We start from the raw sequence: 20,992 nt of genomic DNA on the forward strand, positions 1-20,992 counted from the left end.
TGCTTGTCCCGGAGCCGTGAGTCACTCAATGGTTAAACACAGCCCGGCTTTGTTAGCGGGGAGCCGCGCTCTGCAGCAGGATGGAGACGGAGCCAGGGCTGCCGCGGAGCTTGGGCAGGCAGCAGGCTGGAGCCCTTCCTCTCCAAAAACTCCTGCCTGGGCAGACCCCGGCCCAAAAGGGCCCTGGGTGTGAGCATTTCGCCTCCCCGTGTGGTGACACGGGGCTGTGGGGTGGAATAGGGGCACCTCCACATCCCAGGGAGCATCGGCATCCCGGGGGGGGCTTCCTCGCCCTGGGGCTGGAGCCCAGGTTGGGATGTGAGGGCAGAGGGGCTCGGTGCAGGCACTCAGCGCTCCCCTTCCCTTCACACAGGTCCTGGGACGCCGCTGCTCTGCCTGGCTGGAAGAGAAAAACTCCTGCAAAAACCCCCCCCCCGGGTGACACCCCCTGAAGACAGCTCCTCGGCTGGGATCCCGGAGCACACCCCAGAGCCGGACACCAGATTTGGGAGAGGAACACCCCTGGGTGCAGCAGGGGAGCGAGGGGCTGATGCGTGGCCATCGCCTTGAGCCCCCCACGCTCCCCGAGCAGCCCTCGGACTATGAGCAGCGCCCTGGCTCTTTGGGGGCTTGAGGGGTCGCTGAGCACCGCTCCCAAAAGCAGTGAAGGCGGCCGGCAGGATGCCGGAGGGGCACACGGGGCTGCTGGCAGGGCAAACAAGCAGCAGGGAGCTCCATGGGGTCAGTGGTGATGTCCCAGACCCCGAACTCACCGGAGGCAGCCTGGCCGTGGGGGCCGAGCCCGCAGCCCCCCAAAAATCCCCCGACTCTGCCCCAGAGCTGCTCCCCACAGCCGCCAGCCCCACGGCTGACCCCAGCCAGGAGTGGAGGGTGGTGAAGATCAAGAGAGTCCTCATCAACCCCGCCAGCGAGCCGAGGAAAGCGAGTAAGCAAAACCCCCTCCTGCCACCCTCTGCCCTCCTCCCCCCAAAAAAAACTGGGATCTGAGCTCCCAGCCTCCCCGCTGAGCCCTGGCACGGGCTCATTTTGGGATGATCTCCGTGGCCTCAAAACCCTACAGGAATCTGCGGCTTCCCCCGGGAGCGGGGGGAGGCAGCGGGGGGGTTCCTGCTCCGGCCGCAGCCCCTCTCACGTCCCCAGGGAGATGCTCCCGGGGGAGATGCTCCAGCAGGGTCACCCCCGCCCTCCTGCAGGCCCATTTTTAAGCCCTGCTTCCAGCCCTCTGCCTATTTCTCTCCCGAGCAGCTGTTACCTCAGCTGCTGGGGCAGGTGTGTCCCCATCCCGCTGGGAATTGGGCTCGGGGGGGGGGGGTTGTTTTCCCTGAGCAGCCCCCGAACCCGGGGAGGGATGGCACCAACCTCTCCCCCTTCACGCAGAGGGGCTCAAAATGAACCAGGTTTCCCCAATCCATCCCCTGGCCTCCCTCCTTTCGGGTACCCCAAGCCCTCAAAGGCAGCACCCCGGGGACGGGACGGGGGCTTAATGATGGGAACCTCGTCCCCGCTCCTGCTAAATGCGCCCGCGGCATTTCGGGGCCGGGTGCGCAGAGGGGGCAGCCCCAGCCAGCCCTCCCTGTCCTCCCCCTGCTCGGGACGGTCGATACGCAGCCGAAAAGGTCAGGCCTGCCCCTGTCCGGGCTCAGCGTGTTCCCAGCCCGAGCTGCGATCCAGCAGTCCCGCTGCCAGGCTGGAATTTTCAAGTAACTCAGCAGGTTTGTTGGAAAGAGCGCGTCTGCCCCGCTTCCTCCTCCTCCTCCTCCGCCTGAGATCACCGCCGGTGCCACCGTCATTTTTTCCAGGCAGGATGGCACCGAGGGTCCCCAGCCCTGGCAGCAGCACCGGGGCTTCCCCCAAACCCCCCCAAAAAAAACCCCTAACCCTGCATGTCCGTGAGGGGCAGGGCACCAAGCAGGTGGCTCCGTTTGCAAGAGCATCCCCGGGGGGTGTCAGGAGGCGCCTGCTTTGCTCCTTTTCCCCTTGTCTGGTGGCTCTTTGCACCCATCCCCACCCAAAATTCGTGCAGGGGAGCCCCCGAGCTGTGCAGAGCCACCCGGCAGGTCGGCAGCTTTTGGGGAGCACGGGGAGCCCCGGCTCGAGGCTCGGGCTGGGAGCCGCAGAGGCAGGACTGGTTTCTCCGTCTGCTGTGCAAATCACCAGAAGGGTTCGCTCCCCGGGGGCTGCCAGGCTAGCGCCAGGCTCCCTCAAAAACCAGAAAAGCACACCAAAAAAAAAATAAATAAATAAAAAAGCAAAGACCGGCAGGAAGAAAGGAAATTAGAAAGGCAAAAAAAATAAATAAATAAGGCCAGGAGCCCATCCTGCGGGGCAGGGTTTGGTGCGTGGGGTGGCGCCGAGGATCCCCCCGGCAGCGGAGGTGGGGAGCAGGTCCCCAGGTGGTGACACTGGGGGTACTGGGGGGGCCAGGGGCAGGGGAAAGGGGGTGCGCAGGGCATTAAAAGGGTGCTCAAATTGGGTAAGGGGATGCTCAGGGCGCCAGGGGATGCTCAGGGGGGGATCGATGGGATGCTCCGGCCGCTCTCACCCCCCCCGGGGGGCTCAGGGCGGACCCAGCGGGATGGGACGAGCAGGGCCGGGTGTCCCGGGGGGGTGCCAGGGTGGCATCAGGGCACCGGGAGCGGGGTCCCCATCCCCATCCCCATCCCCTCCCGTCCCGTCCCGTCGGGTTTGCTGCCCCCCCACCCGAGCCGAGCCGCTCCGTTGCACCGGGACGGGCACGGGCAGGGCCGGAGGGACCCACGGCAGCCCCGATCCGCCCGGCCCCCGCCCGCCGCCCCCCCCGGGCCCTCTCCGAGGGCGGAGCTGCCGCAACTTTCCTGCCCGCCGCCTCCTCCCCCGGTGCAGTCGGGCGGCGGCACCGGCACCGGCACCGCGGGTAGGGGGGGGGCGGCAGGCAGAGGCTGCCCCGGGGACGGGGGGGGGACGGGAATCGGGCGGGGGGGACACGGGGGAAGCGAGCAGGAGGGCAGGGGGTCGGGGGGGGCTGGGATAGGGACAGGGGTTATGAGGGGCGCACGGGGAGCGCACGGGGGGGCGCGGGGATTTGGGGGCGCACGGGGGGGCGCGGGGGTTTGGGGGTGCAGAAGGGGGTGTGGGGGTCCGGGGGTGCCCCCCGGGGTGAGGAGGGCTGCGTGGTTTGGTCTGCATGGGAAGGAGCCCCCCCCTGTGCGCCCCCGGGGTGCGGCGGGCACGGGGAAGGACACGGACGGGGTGCCCATGGGGTGCCCACGGGGTGCCCATGGGGTGCCCATGGCCCTGCCGCTGCGGGGGGGTGGGTGGATGGATGGATGGGTGGCAGGGCTGCCCCGCTCCAGCCTCTTTTGGGAGAGCTGACAGCTTCATTTTGGCCGGCCGGGGGAAAGGCTGGCTCCACGTCGGTGCCAGCAGCAGCCTCTCCTTCCCCAGCGCGGATGTGAGCAGGGCTGGTGCTGCCCGCTGCATCCCCTCGGCTGCTGTGCCCTAAAAAAAAAAAGCAAAAAGCCCCAACCCATCCCCTTTTTCCCCTCCGCTGGGAGATGGGAGCCCCGGGACTCGCTGCTCAGAGACTTTGGGGCGATTTCAGGCAGAATCGGGGCGAGTTTGGGTGCCGAGGGCCGGGCAAAGCCGGGGCACGGCCGCGAGCCAGGAGCAGCGTGGGGCAGCGGGGAGGCAGAGAGCTCCAAATCCAGCAAAGCCCTCGCGAGCTGAGCGCAGGGAAAACTTGCAAGCGAATCGAATTTTCTCGCTGTGCCAGATCCTGTCGCTGGCAGAGGCACCCGCGAGGAGAGGCCCCGCGCTCTGCGCCCTGCCAGGCAGCTCAGGGCTGCTCCCACCACCCGAACAGGGGGTCTCGGGGTCTGCCAGGGCCAGCACGGGTAAAAAACCTGATGGAGTTGTTATATCCAGGCTATGGGAGGGCTGGAAGCTGGGAACGAGGCAGAAAATTGTCGTATTTTTATCCGTGCATGTTAATTGTTCCCAGCTAGCCAGACTGCCTGCTGGTGCTACCCTTCTTGTTTTCCTAGCAGCAGATTATTTGGGATAACTGGGAGCTGGAGGGAAGAGCAGGCTTCATGCGAGCGGTCTGTGCGCCCTGCGCAGCTGTAGTTGGGGCAGGAGGCCAGCTGGCTTCCCTGCCCCAAAACCTGCTTAATTTCCGCGGTGTCCAAAGCCCTCAGCAGTGGGGTGGACACACGGGGTGCCCCCTCCCCAGCACCACCCGGCCGTGGCTGGTTTTTTTCGGGCTGGCCAAGGCGCCGTGGTGTTGGGGCGGCCGAGCACCCCGGCCAGGAGCAGGTCAGAGCCCACGTGGATGTGTCAGGTGCCAGCAGGGCCCCAGGTTTCACATTTCCCCTTGGGTACCTCGTGGCTTCTCCCTGCGAGGACGTCTCACACCCGGTGCTTGTGGCCGCCCGGCCCTGGCAGGTGACAGCCCCAAAATCACCGCTTTTCTTCCCAAGATTGCTGCGTAATTCCCTGCTTTGGGGCTCGTTCATGGCATGGCAGAAATGAGTACATCGCACTTGGGCCTGGGGCATCTCCCCTCCCGGCAATCCGGGGCCAGCTCCTCGCCTCATTCCAGCTCTGGGGGTTGGTGTTAGGGCAGGACAGGCTGCGTTTGGGGTGTGAAACATCCTCCAGCATCATTTGGGGTCGGATGGCAACCCCAGCCTTTGCTGGATGCCTTTCAGATGCTCCCCAGTAGCCCGGCGAGGGGGGCCCCATCCTTTGCGCGGAAAGCTGAGCCAGAAGGATTTTTCTATTCCCATCTGGCCAGGAAGGGGGAACAACAAAAATGCCTTTCATCGCCCTCATCACCCTCACTGCGGGAGAGAGCAGAGTGTTGGTGCGGGGCGCCTGACAGCTCGGGGAGAGGCTGGGAAGCCCGGCGCTTTGGGGCTGCTGCTGGAACTCAGTCCTGGGGCAGCTGGAGAGCTTAGGACAAGAACCTAGCTAGGAATATGGACAGAGTTAGGGGCTGTGCCGGCCCCAGATGAAGAGCTCGGCGCTGAAATGATGCTCAAGGTGCTCACACGTGCCAGGGAGCACCTCACCTCCTGCCCCGGCATCCCAGCAGCGCGGGGCTCGGGGATGTCCCCGGAGTGTTGGCAGAGCTGGGTTCATTGTTCGTGGAAGGAGCGGGGACATTTGGGGTTGGGAGACGTTTCCTTCCTGAGAGGCAGCGCTGGCGAGCCGGTGAGCGGCGTGGGAAGGAAGGAAGGGAGAGGGGAAGAGCGCGGTGAGAGCCACTCACCCTGCGGACACGAGCTTTGGGCCAGGCTCCCGTGCGTGGCCGGAAGCCTGTTCCCAGCACCGTGCGAACCTCGGATGCCCTTGGCTGCACGGGGTTTTGCTTTCACCTCCTCTCCAAGCTGCCCGGGGCTCCCTGCAGCCCCACGCCCCTCCTCGCAGCACCGGGATGTTTGTGGCACCTGGAGCTCTGTCTGTCTGTCTGTCTGTCTGCACGGGGAAGGATGGAGCCAGGAGCAGGGGCTGCAGGGGCGGGCAGCTCAGGCTGGAGGCAGGAGGTGGCCCCTGGCATTTGCTTGGGGGTTTGGGGTCAGTCCATGGGGGCAGATCCTGGCGGATCGGGCACGTCCGTGTGGGATCCTGGGGGCAGATCCCGGCTCTGCTTGGCAGCACGGGGGTGCGGGGGCTCTGCCAGCAGCCGGTCCAAGTGGGAAATCTCTGCCCCAGGGCTGAGTCATCCCTCCAGCACGGAGGGACACCCCCGAGGCCCCCCTGCTTGCTGCTGAGAGGCAGCAGCGAGGCCGAGAGGCTCCCAAACGTCTCCGCGGGGAGCTGCGCTTCTTCGGCGGCCTCGGCCTCCAAGGGAGCCGGGCTGCTGGGGTCGGAGCACAAAATTCTCCGACATCTGGAGCCTGCAGCTGGTTTCCCAACAGCTTCCCGGCCCCCTTCTCCCCACCACCCCACGGATAAACACGGGGAGGGCGCGCGGCGGAGCGGGACCCGCGGTGCTGGCCGCCCTCCAGCCAGCCCGGCCTCGCCGCCTGCCGGAGGAAGCCGCTTCCCCGCTCTGTGCCGCCGCCAAGGCAAATAGAAAAGTTGCCTTAAAACAATGCCCGGCCGCGGGAGGGAGAGGTTTGGGATGCCAGCAGCGCTGCTGCAGACGGGGATCATCATCCAGGAGAGTTTCCACTGGCGTTTCTCGCCCTCCTCTCCCCTTGGCCCGGCTTAAAAGCCACCCACTGTGGGGCCGCCCGAAAGCTTGGTGCTCCTTCCTCCTCCTCCTCCTCCTTCTTTTCCTCCTTCTCCTCCTCTCCAGCCCCTTCCTCCGCACCGGCTGGGGGCTGAGCTGTTTCTGCAGAGCACCGAGATGAAGGGCAGGGATTTGCACCCTGTTCAAGGGGTTGGTGGCCGGGCACTGCGTGCTGCTCCGTGCGGGACTCGGTGACTTGCAGGAGTCCCCTGGCACCCCGTAGATGTGGCATTTCCCAGCAGCTGCCCAGCCTGGGGCTCCTTTCATCCTGCAGCAGGTCAAAATGCTGTGAGCCTCCATAAGGACGTGGCATGCGAGGGATGGGTGCTGCTCTGGGGGATGTTTTGGAGGTGTGGGGAAGCCGCCAGCAAGGGCTGGATGTGGGCGAATCCCCTAGGCTGGAGGGAGAGGTGCCACCCATGGGTGCCATGGCACGGGGACACCGAGGCTGGGAGGTGGCGGGGCCACCCTGCACGCCTGAGGGGTGCTGGGGCTGGGACCGGCCGTGAGGATGGCAGGGGAAGGCAGGAGGGCTGCAGGGCGAGGAAGAGGAGATGCCCAGCACGGAGAAGCCTTCTCGCTTCCCCACGAGCTCTCTGGAAGGATTTGGCTTAGTCACTCATCCCTTCCCTCGCTGGTAGGCTGAACCACCGCTTAAAATATCCTGGAAGGCTCCCAAGCGGCACAGAAGGCAAGAAAATGAAAAACACATGAAGGGAAAGGGGAGTGGACGCTGCCTGTGCCCGGAGGAGCTGGGTTTGGGGCGGGCAGCCCCGGCCACCCACCTCCAGCCCCTGCACGGGGCCGCGCTGCCGGGCACAGGGCGAGCAGGGGAAGGAGCTCATGGAGAGGAGGCTGGGGGCTGCCCTGACCCCACTGCAGCGGGGACAGCTCCAAATGTGTAGGGTGGGAGCTGGCAGTGGCCTCGGAGGGGCTGGGGCTGCCCGAGCAGACGTGCGCGGCCGCGGGCGTTTCAGGGCGCGCTGGTAGGAAATGTCTCACCCCGAGAAAATGCCTTCCCGGCAGCTCCACATCCTCCCGGTGTCTGGGAAGGGCTTTCACCCTGACCTTTTGGCCAGCGCTCCCGAAGCCCGGCGGCTCTCACGGGGGCTTTCAGCGGGTTCAGCAGGCGCTCGGCCGGCTGTTTTTAGCACTTTTATGGGCTCCGAAGGAATGAGGCTGGCGCGGAGCTGCGGGCTGCGTCGGACGGGGTCAGGCTGTGCACGGCTCCTGTCGGCTGCTGCCATCTCGTGTTGCTGCACCAAGAAGCCCTGGGCTGGCCACCAGCCCCATGGAGAGGTGATGGGGGACGATGCTGCCCCGCTGGGTTCGTTCTCCTGCCCGCACGGGGCTGTGCACAGGGATTTGGGAGAGGGGACACATGCTGGCCCCTTCCCTGCCCCATGCGTGTTGGAGCCGGGGGCTGAAACCCTGCGAGCTGCAACCTGAAACCTCCCGAAGCCTTTGGAGAAATTCCTTTCCCATACGGTCACTGCCATCGGCGCACAGAGCCCTGCAAGATAAGCTGTCCCGCGGCCGGCGGGGCTCGGGGACTCGCTGCTCCTCTTGTCCTTGTTCAGGGGGGAGCAATGGCCAGGGCAGCCCGGCAGCGGCTGTCTTCGGGGCTTCAAGGGTTGTTTCCAGCTGAAATAAGGCTCTGAAATTAGGAGGTGGGGCAGGGCTCTGCGTGCCCCCGCGCTTTGGTGGCTTTGGGAACGCACCGCCCTGCAGAGCTGCAGCCCAGCACCCCGGGCAGGGGCTGTGCTGGGTGGGGGAGACCCCCGTTACCCCAAACCGGGGTCCCCCCTTCCCACCCCAGCCCCACGCATCCCTCTGCTGTTGGTGAGGGGCCTCGAGGAGGGGCCGTGGGTGCCGCAGGGGGTGCCGAGCCCCGCTAACCCCCTCCCCTCTCTGCTCTCTCCCCAGGTCTCTCCCGCAGCTCCAGCCTCTTGGAGAAGGAGCTGAAGGAGGCGAAGGCGCGGAGCCGCAGGATCGTGGCGCAGCTCACCACGGCGCCCGGCCCCAGCTCCAAGGGCGTGCTGCTCTTCCACCGCCGCAAGCAGCGCGTCGACGGGCTCACCGGCACCGGCGCGGGGCATGGCACGGGGCTGCCGCTGAGCCCGGAGCCTCGGCAAGGAGCCATGGAGGAGGGCGAGGGGCACGGCACCGGGGGGACGCTGCCGGAGCCTGCCGACGCGCAGCAGGTCCCGCTGAGCGTCTACCTGAAGGAGAACATGGCACCGGCCGCCACCAACGGGCTGCACGACAGGGAGAGGGCAGAGGGAGAGGTGGGGAGGCTTGGAGGGATGCAGGATGGCGTGGGGGGCAGCGTGGCTGCTCCTGTTCCACCGCAGAGCGTGCGCATCCCCGAGCAGAAGAACGGCGAGGTGGCCGGTGCGCCTGTGGGGACAGGCAGCATTACCATAGGGACGGGTAACACACCCGTGGGGACAGCCAGCATGACCGTGGGGACAGGGAACACGCCTGTGGGGACAGCCAGCGTGACCCTGGGGACAGGCAATGCAGCCGTGGAGATGCCCAGTGTGCCCGTGGGGACAGCCAGCACACCCATGGGGATGGCAAACTCACCCATGGGGACGTCAAACACACCCATGGGGACAGCAAACTCACCTATGGGGACAGCCAGCGTGCCCATGGGGACAGCCAGCGTGCCCACAGGCATGGCCAATGCATCCATGGGGATGCCCAGCGCACCCATGGGGACGGCCAACACATCCATGGGGTCAGCCAGCGTGCCCATGGGGATGCCAAGTGAGCCCATGGGGATGCCCAGCGCACCCGTGGGGACAGCCAGCTCACCCGTGGGGACAGCCAGCACCCCCCTGGGGACAGCCAGCTCACCCGTGGGGACAGCCACCCCCTCCGGGCAGGCGCAGAACGGGGCTCGGAGCAGGCAGTACTACGAGGTTCACCTCACCCTGGCCAAGCCCAAGCCCGTGAAGAACCGCACGGCCAGGCCGTTCGGCACCCAGACGCCCGCCACACCGAGCCAGGGTCCCGAGGGAGTCCCAAACCAGCCCCCCGAGAGAGCCCCCCCTGCCCCCACCGAGCTGCCCCCGCCGCCCACCTACGCGGAGACGCTGGGCAGCCCCCCGCCGCTCAGCAGGGTCCGCTCGCCCCCCGCCTACTCGGCCCTGTACCCCCCCGTGGAGCAGAAGGTGCTGCAGAGCCCCGTGCACGGGGCGGGGGCCGTGCCCCCCCTGCCCAAAACGGGCATCCTGGAGGAGTCGGCGGCCCGCAGGGCCCACAAGAAGTCCATGTTCACCTTCGTGGAGAAGCCGAAGCTGGGCCCCAACCCCGACCTGCTGGATTTGGTGCAGAGTGCGGACAGCAGGAAGAAGCAGAAGGAGCACGGGGAGCCCGGTGCCGAGGACGAGCCCTTCGCCCTGGGGGCAGAAGCCTCCAACTTCGTCCCCAGCAGCGCGGCCAGGGGCGGGCAGCACCTCGCAGCGGCCGACGATGCCCCGGCGTGGTCGTCCTGCCTCAAATCCCCCCGCATCCAGCCCAAACCCAAGCCCCAGCCCAGCCACAACCTCACCGAAGCCAGGGGGAAGGGGGCCGAGCTGTTTGCCCGCAGGCAGTCCCGCATGGAGAAGTTCATCATCGAGGCTCCCTCCCAGCCCGACCTGCTGCGCTCCCCGTCGCCCACCATGTCCCTGCCTCCCTCCTGGAAGTACGACGCCACCGCCTGCCTCTCGCCCATGGTCTCCAGGCACCCCGTGCAGAGTCCCTGCAGGCCCTCCAAAACCCCCCCGGCGTCTCTTTACGGCGGCGGCGGCGGCGCCCTGGCGGAGAACGAGGCGTCCCAGAGGGAGCTGGAGCTCTCCAAGCACCAGCCCTACCAGCTCCAGCCTTCGCTCTTCATCCTCTCCCCATCCAAAGCTCCGCCGAGGGCCGTGCCACCGCCCAGACCTTCCCTTCCCGACGCCTACCCCTGCCCGCAGCGAACGTCCTGCCCTGCCTCTCCGTTGCCTCCTTCCCCCGTTTGGCAGCCTCCTGCCGGCGGGGCGGCCTCCGGCCCCTTCCCCGGTGCCAGCAGGGCTCTGCCCCTGCCTGCGAGCAGCCTCCCCGCTCCCGGAGCCTCGGCGGAGCTGCTGCTGGCCTCGCCGTGCCGCCGAGTGAAGGGGGGCTTCCAGGCACCCCGGCCCTCCTACTCCACCAGGAACGCGGGGATCGAGGCGCAGGTGTGGAAACCTTCCTTTTACTACAAGTAGCGGGGGCGGAGAGACCACGGAGAGGGTTTTGGGGGCTCCCCTCCGCCGGCCGAGTCCTCTCCGATTGCTCACGGCCGAACCGAGCCAAAAAAGGGGGAAAAAAGGAAAAAAAAGAAGTAGCTCAACAGCTTCCAGGGTGGTGCAGGGGGCAAGAGGATGCGGTGCCGAGCCCCCCGGTGCGCCAGGAGCCGCGTCTTTGTGCCAAGAGGGGCCGGGGGCATAAAGCACAGGGCCCCCCAGGTGGTGACAGGAGCCCGGCCGCCCCGCAGAGCCTCCGGTGCTTCCTCTCTTCTCTTGCCTGGAAACTTTCCGGAGCGTCGCAGCTCTGCCTCCGTCTCTTTTCTCGCCTCCTGCATTTCCAGCCCCTCCGACTCCCAGCCTCCTCGTACCAAAGCCTCACTGTGCCTGCTCCTGTCTCTCCTGCTGCTCTCTAGGGACTTCTCCTTCTTTGCTCCCACGCCGCCGAGGAGAGCCGCCAGCTCTGGGGGCAGCTCCCCGGGCAGGCAGAGGCCCTGAGCTGCTGGGGCTGGTGCTGAGCAAGGCGGGCACAGCAGGGGGACGAGGGACGGGCACGGGCAGGGCTCGGTGCCGGCGGTCTGCAGGCAGTTCCCACGGCTGTGCCAGCACGTGCAGGGTGCTCCTGGCTCACCCCGGGAGCTGAGGTGCCCCTCGCCCAGATCCTGGCCTCCTCGCAGCCTGGATGTTGGCCCCGTGCCTGCCCCAGCCTCTGCAGGGGGAAAAATCAACCAGGGCAGGGATGGGGACGGGGGGCTGCCTGCGCCGAGCTCCGTGAGCCCCTCTCTCCTGCTGCTCTCTGCATTAACGAGTTGCCTTTCGACTGTGCTTTTATTTCTCCTGCCTTTTTTCCCCCCCTCTTTCTGAATACACTCTCGTGCACTGTCAGACTGTCTCTTCTCTTTCCTGCTGCCTCGGGAGGAGCTGCGGGGCGGTGCAGCCTCACCATGCTCGGCACTGGGGGCTCGGACCCCCGGCACCTCAGAGGGCTCTGCCCCGCCGTGCTGTGCCACCAGCACATAGAGACAGATCCTGGCTCCTATTTGGGGCAGGGATGATGAAGCACACCCTCGGGGGGGGGGGGTCGTAAATGGCCCCAAATACCCAGGCAGGTGCAGGAGCCTTCTTGCAGGGATTTAACCCAGCCCCAGCACTGCGGCGCAGGGGGATGCGCCCATGTACCCGCGCCTGCCTGCAGCTCTGCTTCACTCTCCAGGGCTTCAAAAATGATCTGTGATAACAGTGGGGCATCAGACCTGTTGGCTTTTCGCCCCTTTTCCCCGACACCCATGCTCTGCCCCCTTCCCCACCCCGGTGGGGCCGCTAACCTGCTCTCTGTCCCCTCCAGGACAGGCGCACGTCCCTCCCCGCCTCACCCACCTGGACGCCCCGATCTGCGCGGCGCCAGGGCAGCCTGGACGGCTGGGCCAGCCCGGCCTCGGTGCCCGAGCTGGACGAGGGCCCCCCCAGATCCCCGCCGTGGAGCGAGAGGTCCCTGTCCCCGCTGCGGCAGGACGCCGACCCCCGGGCCAGCCGGCAGATGCAAGCGCGGCTCGCCAGGAACATCATCAACGCTGCCCGCAGGAAGAGCTCCTCGCCCAAAGCCGTGGGGACGGAGGGCTCCCGGCCCTTCACCCCGCCGGCCGCCAGCCCCCAGCTTATGGGGTCGCCCGCTTTGCCCCGATCCCCCCGGCCGGAGGGGTGCAGAGCCCCGGCCCCGCAGGTGGCCACCTCTGCCTGCAGCGTGCCGGCCGCACCGGGCAGCCCCTCGCCCGGCTACAAGAGCCCCCTGCCATCGCCCCGGGTGGACGGGCCCCGCTCCTGTGCCTCCCCCGGGGTGTCCCGAGCCACCTGGGCAGAGGGACGCCGGCTCCTGCTGTCCCCAGGCTCTGCCGGGCTGTCCCCGACCCCCAAGAGCCCGCTGCCATCGCCGGTGGTGGGCGCGCGCTCCCCAGCCAAGCGCTACAGCTCCCGGTCCCCGACGGACTCGGACGTCTCCCTCGACTCCGAAGACTCGGGGGCCAAGAGCCCGGGCATCCACAGCTTCAACCTGTGTCCCCGCGGCTGGACCGGGAGCCTGCGGCTGAAACCTGGGGGGCTGCCTTCGGGGGCCCCCTGCACCTCCTAGAGCAGCCGGCCCCGGCCACGCCACACCGCCAGCCCCCCGCAGTGCCACCCGAGGGGGTCCCCGGGCAGGGAGAGGCACGGGCAGGGGCTGGGGATGCGCGGAGCGTCCCCGTCCCCATCGGCGTGCCGCCGGGGTCAGCTGCCTCCCACCTGCCCGCGGTCCCATGGCCCGGCTCTATTTTTACCAGCCTAACCTTTCGGGGCAGGACTGCGTGGTCAGCACGGAGAGCGGGGCAGCTGGCGGGGGGGACACAGCCCCTGGGTGTCCCCTGTGCCCGGTGCCCCCCAGCTCTGGTTTCCTAGGGTGGTCCTGGCAGCGCTGGCACCCCCACGGGGTCACCGTGCGCCCCTCGGGTGGGTGCCGTGGCCGGGACTCCCTCCCCCAGCAGGGTCTGACCCGGCTGGTTTCGGCCAAAACCAGATCTGGAGGAGGAAAATTCATGTTTTATTCCCCCGGTCCCCAAATCCTGCTTGCTTTTTTTTCAACTTTTTGACCCTATCTCCACGCAAATCCCCCCAGATTCCTCCCCCGTGATGACGAAGAGAGCCAAAGTTATTTATTGCCGTGCCGAGGGGACCGTGGGCAGGTTACCTCCCGCTGCACCCGGGCAAAGAGAGGGCCAACGCCACCCCCAGCACTGTCCCTGTCCCCAGCACTGTCCCTGTCCCCAGCACTGTCCCTGTCCCCATCCCCAGGCTCACCCCATCCCCACCCTATGGGACCGAGGGACCCGGCAGGGACGGAGGGCGCAGAGGTGGGGGGGTTGTGGGGGTCAGAAGGCAGCGGTACGGGCTGCAGAGGGTTTGGAGGAGGTCTCGGTGCGGGAGGTGACACTGAGAGGGTCCCAGGGACAGGTCGGGGGTCCCACGGGAGCCAGCTCCCTGCACGGGGCAGAGCTCGGGGGCACGGTGCTGGCGGGTGGGTGCGCAGGGTGATGGGGAGGGGGGCAGCAGGGTGGGCAGGGTTATGTGGCAGAGCCCGGGGAGGGCAATAACGGGCCCCCACAGCGCTTCCCCCAAAAGCAGGAGCCAGCCTGGGGTGCTGGGAGGTGCCAAGGCAGCGACCCCATGCCCAGGGGACGCAGCGTGCGTGGGCCATCGGGGCACGGCCCCAGGTAGGGGACCCCCTGCCACCCCATCCCTTCCCTGGGGCACACCGTGGGGACAACCCCGTCCCTGCTCCCTGCCCCTCCGCCCCCCCAGGAGCTGCCCTTCCCCACCACCGCCTTCGCCACCCCGTTGTGTACCCAGCTCAGCAATAAAGGGACCTAACCCCACTTTATCCCACTGCCTGCCTGCCTCCCACCCACCCCGAGGGGCTCGGACACGTGCGGCCACCTCCTGCTGGTGACACCGTCCTGCGCCCCAAGGATCAGCCCCACTCGGTGCCGGGGTGACACCGCGGCGGTCCCCAAGGGCTCACCCTGCTCCTCCCCCTTTCTCAGCCAGAAATAACTGCTGGCCTGCCCCGGGACCTTGGCACCCCGGTCGGAGCCCGGCACGGCTCGGGGCGAGCAGCACGGAGCCCCGGGTGCCGCACGGAGCCAGCTGGGGCCACCAAAAGCTGGTGGCTGTGTCCTCGTCCCCAGCCCGGGCAGAGCGCATCGCCCCGGTATCACAAGGAGCCCCCCCTGGGCAGGTAGGGGGGGTGAGGTCCCAAATTTGGGTCAGTGGGTGGGGGGCGCGCAGGGCGTGGGGACAGCCGTGGGGTGTCCCATGGGACAGGGAGGGCACAGAGGGAGCGGGGAGGGGGGTGAGAGAAGGGGTGAGGGGGTCCCGGGGTCTCCAGCCGAGGATGGGAGATATCGGACGCGGAGCTGGCGGGGAGCCCTGTGCCAGGAACCAGCCCTGGGGGGCCCTGCACTGCCCAGGGCTTTTAGGGGATGGGGACAGCTTCAGTCCGAGTCCAGAGATGCGGGATGCACCCAACACCAAGCCCCCAAAACTCTCCGTGCTGCTTTCTGTGTTGCACATCCCGGCTGCTGCGGGATATTTTGGGTGGGCGGCTCAAGGGGGGCACCTCCATCCTGCCCCCGAGGAGAGGAGCTGGGAGCTGAGGAGCCCCCCAGCCCCACCGGGGGGGACAGGCGGTGTCCCCATGCCCCAGTTCACCCCGCTACCAGGGCTGGGTTGTCCATGAGGGGTCGGGGCTGCAGGTCCTGCACTGCCCGGGAGCTGAAAATAGCTCTGCTGAGGCGCTGCGGGGCTGTCAGCACCTCTGCTCGGCCTGGGGGTGCTGCTCCGAGCGGGGCTCAGCCCTGGGGACACCGGTGCTGGGGACATTTTCTGCCCTAAAGAGGGAAGACGACGGGCGTGGGGCGGTGCTGAGCGTCCCCAGGGGCTCCGGTGGGGGCGAGATGAAAAAGGGACAAGAGCAAAGCTGGGCTGGGGGACACGGAGCGCGAGCACCCCGAGGTGCTGAGCACACGACCGCGGCTCTGCTCTCCCCCATGGGTCAATGGGGGCACCCCTGGGCCCTGCACATCCCCGGGGGGTGCTGTGGGGAGCCCCCAAGCACCCGAGGAGGGGAAAAGGGGTGACCCCAGGCACCGCTCCCCGTGCCCAGCCCTCACCCGCGGCCACCTCTCTCCTGCAGCCGGCCGGGAGCCGTCCCCATCCCATCTCCCTGCCCCAGGAGCGCGGCAGTGGGCGATGACCATCATGAAACCAGACCCTGGAGATGGTAAGTGTGCGCGTGGGGGGGGGGCACAGGGAACGCCACCAAACCGTGCGAGGGGCACCCAGCAGCTGTGCCACCCTCTCCCCTGGTGTCCCCAGCGCCCCAGCTGGACCTGGGCAAGAAGGTGAGCACGCCGCAGGACGTGATGCTGGAGGAGCTCTCCCTGAGCACCAACCGCGGCTCCCAGCTCTTCCAGCAGCGCCAGAGGCGGATGCAGCGCTTCGTTTTCGAGCACCCCAGCGGCTACAAGAAGGTGGGAGCCCAGCCCCGGGCAGCAGGGTGCCCCTCCACCCTCGCATCCCTTCCTTGCAGGGCTCCGGCGGAGCGGCCACGCTCACTGAGGCTAAAAGGGAGGAGAGGGGAGGGCTCAGCAGTGTGGGTGACACCAAGGGGGTGCCCCACATTCCCCCACCGACCCTTTTCCTCCCTCCCTGCAGCTCCCAGTGCCAGGTGGCTCGCATGGCACCGAGAAGGCTGGGCTGGAGGGGATGGCGAACGAGCAGCCGGTGGGTACCCGGGGAGGCAGCAGCTCCCCCTGCTCAGCGGGACGGGGATCCTGCCCGCATCCTGCTGGTTCGGGTGCTGAGCCCCGAGCCTTCCCTCCGCAGGCTGGGGACACCGAGGGCCAGCAGAGCTTCCACTCGGAGCTGCACGTGGCGGCGGCGCCCCAGGGCGGCCCCCCGGAGGTGCCCAAGAAGTCGGAGAGAGTCTTGCAGATGGGCAGAGTCCTCAACCCGGACAACCTGGCCCCAGGTGAGCACTCGCACCCCGAAACCGACCCCGCTGGGATCACCGTGAGCCCCAGGAGCCCCCCCCAGCTCTGGCCCTGCTCCCTCACTGGGTGCCCAGACACCCCCTGGGGGGACTTCTCCTTGTCCCAGTGATCCCAAAAGCCCTGGAGGTTACGGGACCAAGAGGGAGCAGCCCTGCTGCATCCTTGGATCTGGAGATAGATAAGCACGGCTCTGTTCTTATACACCTGACCCCCCCGCCCGGCTCGCCCTGCAGCAGCAAACGCCGCCTCTCCCCCTGGCAGGGTACTCGGGGCCCCTCCGAGAAGTGCCCCCGGAGAAGTTCAACGTCACCGCCATCCCCAAGGGCTACCGCTCCCCCTGGCAGGGGCTCCTTGGTGACAAGGACAAGGCTGTGGGCAGGGAGAACCAGCTGCCCCTCAGACCCTCCTACGGGGAGTTCATCAGCTTCAACAGGTAAGGCCGGCCGAGCTGCGGGTGCCACCGCCCGTCCGTGCTCCCCGCCAGGAGCAGCTGGAGGTGGAGGGGCAGCAGGGGCAGCCCCAACCTCTCCGAATTTCCCCAGGTGCCCGAGCAGCTGCTGGAAGCGCGGGGGTGCGGGGTTAATCCCCCCACAGGGTGCTCAGAGGTCACCAGATCCCTTCCAAACGCGTGCTTGGGGTTGAAGGTCTTGTCTCTGCTCCTCGCTGGGAGCCTCCTTCAGGAGGGTGAAGGGCTGTGGGCAAGCTGGGAGCGCCCCAAATCCCACGGGAGCTCCCAGCTCTGCCCCTCCAGCAGCATCCCCACGGATTTAAGCCATGGGGGACATCGCTGCCGAGCTTAGAAAGCTTGGCACCACCTCCACCTTTCCTCTGCACGCCTCTGAAAGCTTGACAGAGCACTGGGCTGCACTGGGCTGTACTGGGCAGCACTGGGGCAGAGCTGAGGGAGAGGAAACCCAGCGGGCAGCCGAGGGAAAGCAAGGAGAAGGCAAGGAGAGGCCCAGGTAGCCCCGCTGCGATGTCGGAGGAGCTGCTGCGGGTGCTCAGCTCTTTGCTTCCAGCATTTCTCCCGTTCCTGCCTCAGCATTTGTTTGTGGGCAGGGACCGAAGCAAGGGCACGGCTCTGAATAATGCTTTCCCCCGAGCCGCTTCTCCCCTCTCGCACGCTGCCTTTCTATTTCAAGGCCCGAGCTGTTATTTAATACAGATGGATGCTAATTTAACACCGAGCCTCTTGCCACCTCCTCTAATTCTTCACTGAGGCATGAAGACTCAGACAGCCAAGCTGCTTTTCACGGGGCTTTTCATGATCTTCCAAGCTGTTGGCTTTTAACTCCCTCCTCAGTTCGTCAAATACCAAACGGCACAGAAACGCTTTTGGGAGCAGCCCGGCTAGCCAGCAGCCTCGCCTCGAGCTAGGTGAATCCCAGCAGGGCCCGCCTGTGTCCCGGGGCAAGGCCAAGTTCACCACCTCAACAGCAGCCACAGGGAGGCAGGCGGCTTTATTCCCAGCTTTAAAAATCCGGGCTGTGATGCAGGGACCTCGTTATGATGTACCACTCGAGGAGAGAGCGAGAACAAAGCTCTGCAAGCGCCTGTCTTTCCCCAGAAAGGAGGCTGTTTCTGGAGCAAACCCCCCTCTTTTACCTTTCCCCCGCTAATTTCTCGCTAGGACGCTGTTGCAAAACAGTGCCACATTACTCATGCTCCAGCAGCTTCCCAAGGCAAACACTCCCAGCCCTGGTAGGTCTCGTTGGTAGGTCAGCCGTGCTGCGCCGCTCCAAAACCAACATTCCTGGCGGCCGGGGAGCTGGCACTCTCATCCCCGCTCCCTCCGCGCATTTCTCCGGGAAGGGATGACAGCTCTTGCCCCCGCACTGCTCCTCCTCTTAGTCAGAGGTGGAGAAGCTGTCCCAAAACGCTGGCTGGAACGGGGGCCAGGAGAAAGCCTGCACATGTGCTAGAGCAATCAGGAGGCAGCAGGAGGAGCCTCGGCCCCTGCACAACACGTTAGCTGCAGACAAGTCGCTGGTGGGTCCATCACCACCAGCTGCTCTCTTAATCCGAGCCCTTTCACATCTCTGGCTGGTGGCAGAGCCCGTGGTGAGGCAGCAGCACGCTTCCCACCTCCCCGTACAGCCACGGGCACTCACACACCCAGAGCTGGAGTGTGCTCTGAGCAAGGGAAGCACCTTGCGGGGCGAGCAGAGGCTGTAACAGCATCCCGGGGGGGGAAAAAAAGAGGGTGGTCGCTTGTCACGGGTATCACCGATTGCTGCTGGGCTCCTCGAGGTAAAACACGCTTTTTCCTCTCTGCGATGTGCTAAGTTCACTTGTCTTGCTCTGCAGGACTCCCACCCCGTTTGACAGAGCAGTGCTCAGCGACCTCTTCTACGTGCCCGCCGCCGAGCTGGACCCCCTGAGCGGTCTGGAGCTGCTCGCCCAGAGACCCAACTTCAACAGAGTGCCGCAGGGCTGGGCGCGGGTCCTGCCGGAGAGCGACGAGCTGTAGCACCCCCCGCTCCCTTCCCCGGCACCGTGGATGCTTTTCTCGCTAGACTCAGCCGTAGTAGGGGAGAGGGGGGTGAGTGTCCTCGCCTAGCATTTCGGGAAAGCCAAGCTTGAGGTCTCAGCTCGTCCTCCTTTTCCTCGGGGTTTGAACAAGCGCTGGCACACAAGCCCTGCTCCGACAGGTGGTGCCCCCGGGGAGGAATTCCACCCGAAGGACACGGAAAGGAGGTGAGGACTGCAGGACAGCAGCAGGACAAGCAACCAGAGGCATCAGCACGTTAAAAGCAGTGAGCTGAGGCTTGGCTGGACAACAGCAGGGATGAGCTGGCCACCTGCCTGCTTACTGCGCTGCCCAGACAGGGAGGGGAGCACTGGGAGCTGGAAACTTGTGCCACTTTTTCCAGAAGCTCCTGGCTAGCACGTGACTGCTGTTTTTTGGGCTTCCCACCTGCACGCCTCGCTCGAACCTCTCAGCCCTTCGATCCTCCGGTGCCAGGTTTGCTTCATACGGCCGGTCCACAACTGCGCCAGTCTGAGAAGTCTGAAAGAAACTGCTGGGGGATCTGAGCAACTTCAGCATCAGTGGGAAGGAAAAGCAGTGCAGTTGTGTCCCTACAGCAAGAACAGACTTCTTAAATGCAAAAATCAGCAGTAGGGATTTGACTACACAATGTTTTTTCAGCGGTGGGACACGCAGCTAGAAGTTCGTAGGAGAGCAAGCAAAAATTTAGGGAAAACCCTGCCAGCCGCTACCAAAGATCCCTGACACAGCACACGCTTTCTACAACTGCTTCTAAGTTCTTCCTGTCACCCTTATTTAGTCCCATGAAACCAGGAGCACTGGGATAAAAGTATTTTTTCCACCGCTGTGGTTAAACCAGGTAAGTAAATTTTGTGGTAACGCTGCAGTTAACGGCTGCCTTGCTCGTACAGCGCACTGTAATGCCGTGCAGAGAGATTCCCAAGCAGGGATTCTGCTGTGACAACACAGCATTGAGGCAGGACACCTGCATTGTCCTGTTCTTCCCACAGAAGCATGAGGGGATAAGCAAATGTAAAGAATAAAGGTCTAGTCCTCTAACATTAAACATTTGTGATGTACGACTGCTGTCCTGTTCTAAACACACCTCTCTTCCCTCTGTCCATCAGCTGCAGAACACACACACCTCTGGGGAACCTGGTTGGAAAATAAATAAATAGCTGTAATGCACACCTTGCTTGCATTCAAGGTCTGTCTGCAGTGCTCACGGGCCCTGACTGGAGCCTTGGGGACAGAGCAGCAGCACACAGCACAGCCCTCCTGATGCCCCAGCACGCCTCAGCCCCCCCAGCACTGCCTGGGATGTCTCTTACCTGACAAAAACTTATCACCTGTGCCCACAGCTCAGCCCTTTCTCCAGGGAAGGCCAGCTTGTGCTGCAGCCCTGCCGCTGGTGCCATGGACCCCCTGGCACAGCCCACTCCTCACCCCAGCTTTGGCAGCAGCCAAAAAAATCAAAGTCCTCAGCCGCCCTGCTCCAGGAAGCAGGGTTTAAGCAAAATGTTGAAAAACTCATGTATTTAATGTACTTTTTTTTAAAAAACAAGCAAAGGAGTCTTCAGAACAGGTCCATCATGTTTTGCTTTACAGAAAGATGCCCACAGATCAGTTACATGAAAGCAGCAGACATACAGGTATCTCAAACTCCTCTAGCCATGTGCTCGTACATCTTATTCAAAGGCAGGCTCCATGCAGATGCTCCTAGACAAACGCTATAGCTGGAGCACAGAAAGAAAAGTTTCAGGTCTTATCAAATCAGAAAGGTGCTGGGTCCATCCCACAGTTTAAGAGGAGACTCTATCCAACTGCCTTGGAAGCCCTGATCGTGTTCTGAAAATGCACAGGATGAGTGTGCAGCTGTGCTGTGCTGCTGACAGCTGCAGGGGGGGCACACGAGCACCTTCTGGGGAGCATCAGCAGGTTAAAACTGCCAACCTGTCACTCCAGGTCACGCCTGCAGCACCAGGGGGCTGCTTGCACAACCCAACTTTTCTTGCTCGGGACATGCAGGATTAGAAGTGAAGCACCAGAAGGTTTCTTTCTGTTACAAGTCTTTAAAAAGTAGAGGAAAAATAATTCTGTGGCGCTAGTAAGGCAAAGCCATGGGTTTGGCACATTGACAAGCTTGTTTTTCAGCTCTTAGTCAGTCCTGGCTCAATGCTACACGATTAATAGGTCATTAGGGTCACAATTCAGTGGCTACTTGACACAGAGAAGTCTCTCGTTACACTTAAATAGTCCACAGTGTTCAGACTGAGGATATCAAACGGGCTTGAAGAGGGTTTGGTTTTTGTTTTTCCAGAAGTTTATTTCAAAAGTGTGCAAATGGGATACACTACGAGCACTGTAATCCTGGTACACCTGATCCACAGCCCCCCCCCCGACAGCCCTTCTGCCTGCCCCCCACCCCCCC

General features: G+C 65.0%; 2 protein-coding genes across 3 annotated transcripts; both read left to right on the forward strand.

Annotated features, from left to right (window-relative positions):
- Positions 1–373: 373 nt before the first annotated feature.
- On the forward strand, positions 374–12,756 carry SYNPO (synaptopodin). Of its 2 annotated transcripts, none has more exons than XM_084535647.1 (3): positions 374–946; positions 8,165–10,443; positions 11,837–12,756. In XM_084535647.1, exons 1-3 carry the CDS (start codon positions 682–684, stop codon positions 12,614–12,616), a joined length of 3,324 nt encoding a protein of 1,107 aa, XP_084391773.1. In that variant the 5' UTR covers positions 374–681; the 3' UTR covers positions 12,617–12,756. The 2 variants fall into 2 exon arrangements, with proteins under 2 accessions (XP_084391773.1, XP_084391774.1); XM_084535648.1 differs by lacking the exon at positions 374–946 and adding an exon at positions 7,858–7,908.
- A 163-nt stretch (positions 12,757–12,919) lies between these two features.
- MYOZ3 (myozenin 3) lies at positions 12,920–19,627 on the forward strand. The gene is made up of 7 exons (XM_084535649.1): positions 12,920–14,254; positions 15,212–15,298; positions 15,394–15,548; positions 15,733–15,801; positions 15,904–16,048; positions 16,332–16,503; positions 18,378–19,627. The coding sequence occupies exons 2-7, from the start codon at positions 15,268–15,270 to the stop codon at positions 18,538–18,540; spliced, it is 735 nt and encodes a 244-aa protein (XP_084391775.1). The 5' UTR covers positions 12,920–14,254; positions 15,212–15,267; the 3' UTR covers positions 18,541–19,627.
- The last annotated feature ends 1,365 nt before the right edge of the window (positions 19,628–20,992 follow it).

The sequence above is a fragment of the Aythya ferina genome, assembly GCF_964211825.1.
Source record: "Aythya ferina genome assembly, chromosome: 14".
NCBI lineage: Eukaryota > Metazoa > Chordata > Aves > Anseriformes > Anatidae > Aythya > Aythya ferina.

Bases quoted from the DNA above. Each gene is read 5' to 3' on its own strand.
- SYNPO (XM_084535647.1), top strand. From the start codon at position 682: ATGCCGGAGGGGCACACGGGGCTGCTGGCAGGGCAAACAAGCAGCAGG. The intron at 947-8,164 runs GTAAGCAAAACC...CTCTCTCCCCAG, and splicing joins CAGCGAGCCGAGGAAAGCGA to GTCTCTCCCGCAGCTCCAGC. The intron at 10,444-11,836 runs GTGTGGAAACCT...TGTCCCCTCCAG, and splicing joins ACGCGGGGATCGAGGCGCAG to GACAGGCGCACGTCCCTCCC.
- MYOZ3 (XM_084535649.1), top strand. From the start codon at position 15,268: ATGACCATCATGAAACCAGACCCTGGAGATG. The intron at 15,299-15,393 runs GTAAGTGTGCGC...TGGTGTCCCCAG, and splicing joins GAAACCAGACCCTGGAGATG to CGCCCCAGCTGGACCTGGGC. The intron at 16,504-18,377 runs GTAAGGCCGGCC...CTTGCTCTGCAG, and splicing joins GAGTTCATCAGCTTCAACAG to GACTCCCACCCCGTTTGACA.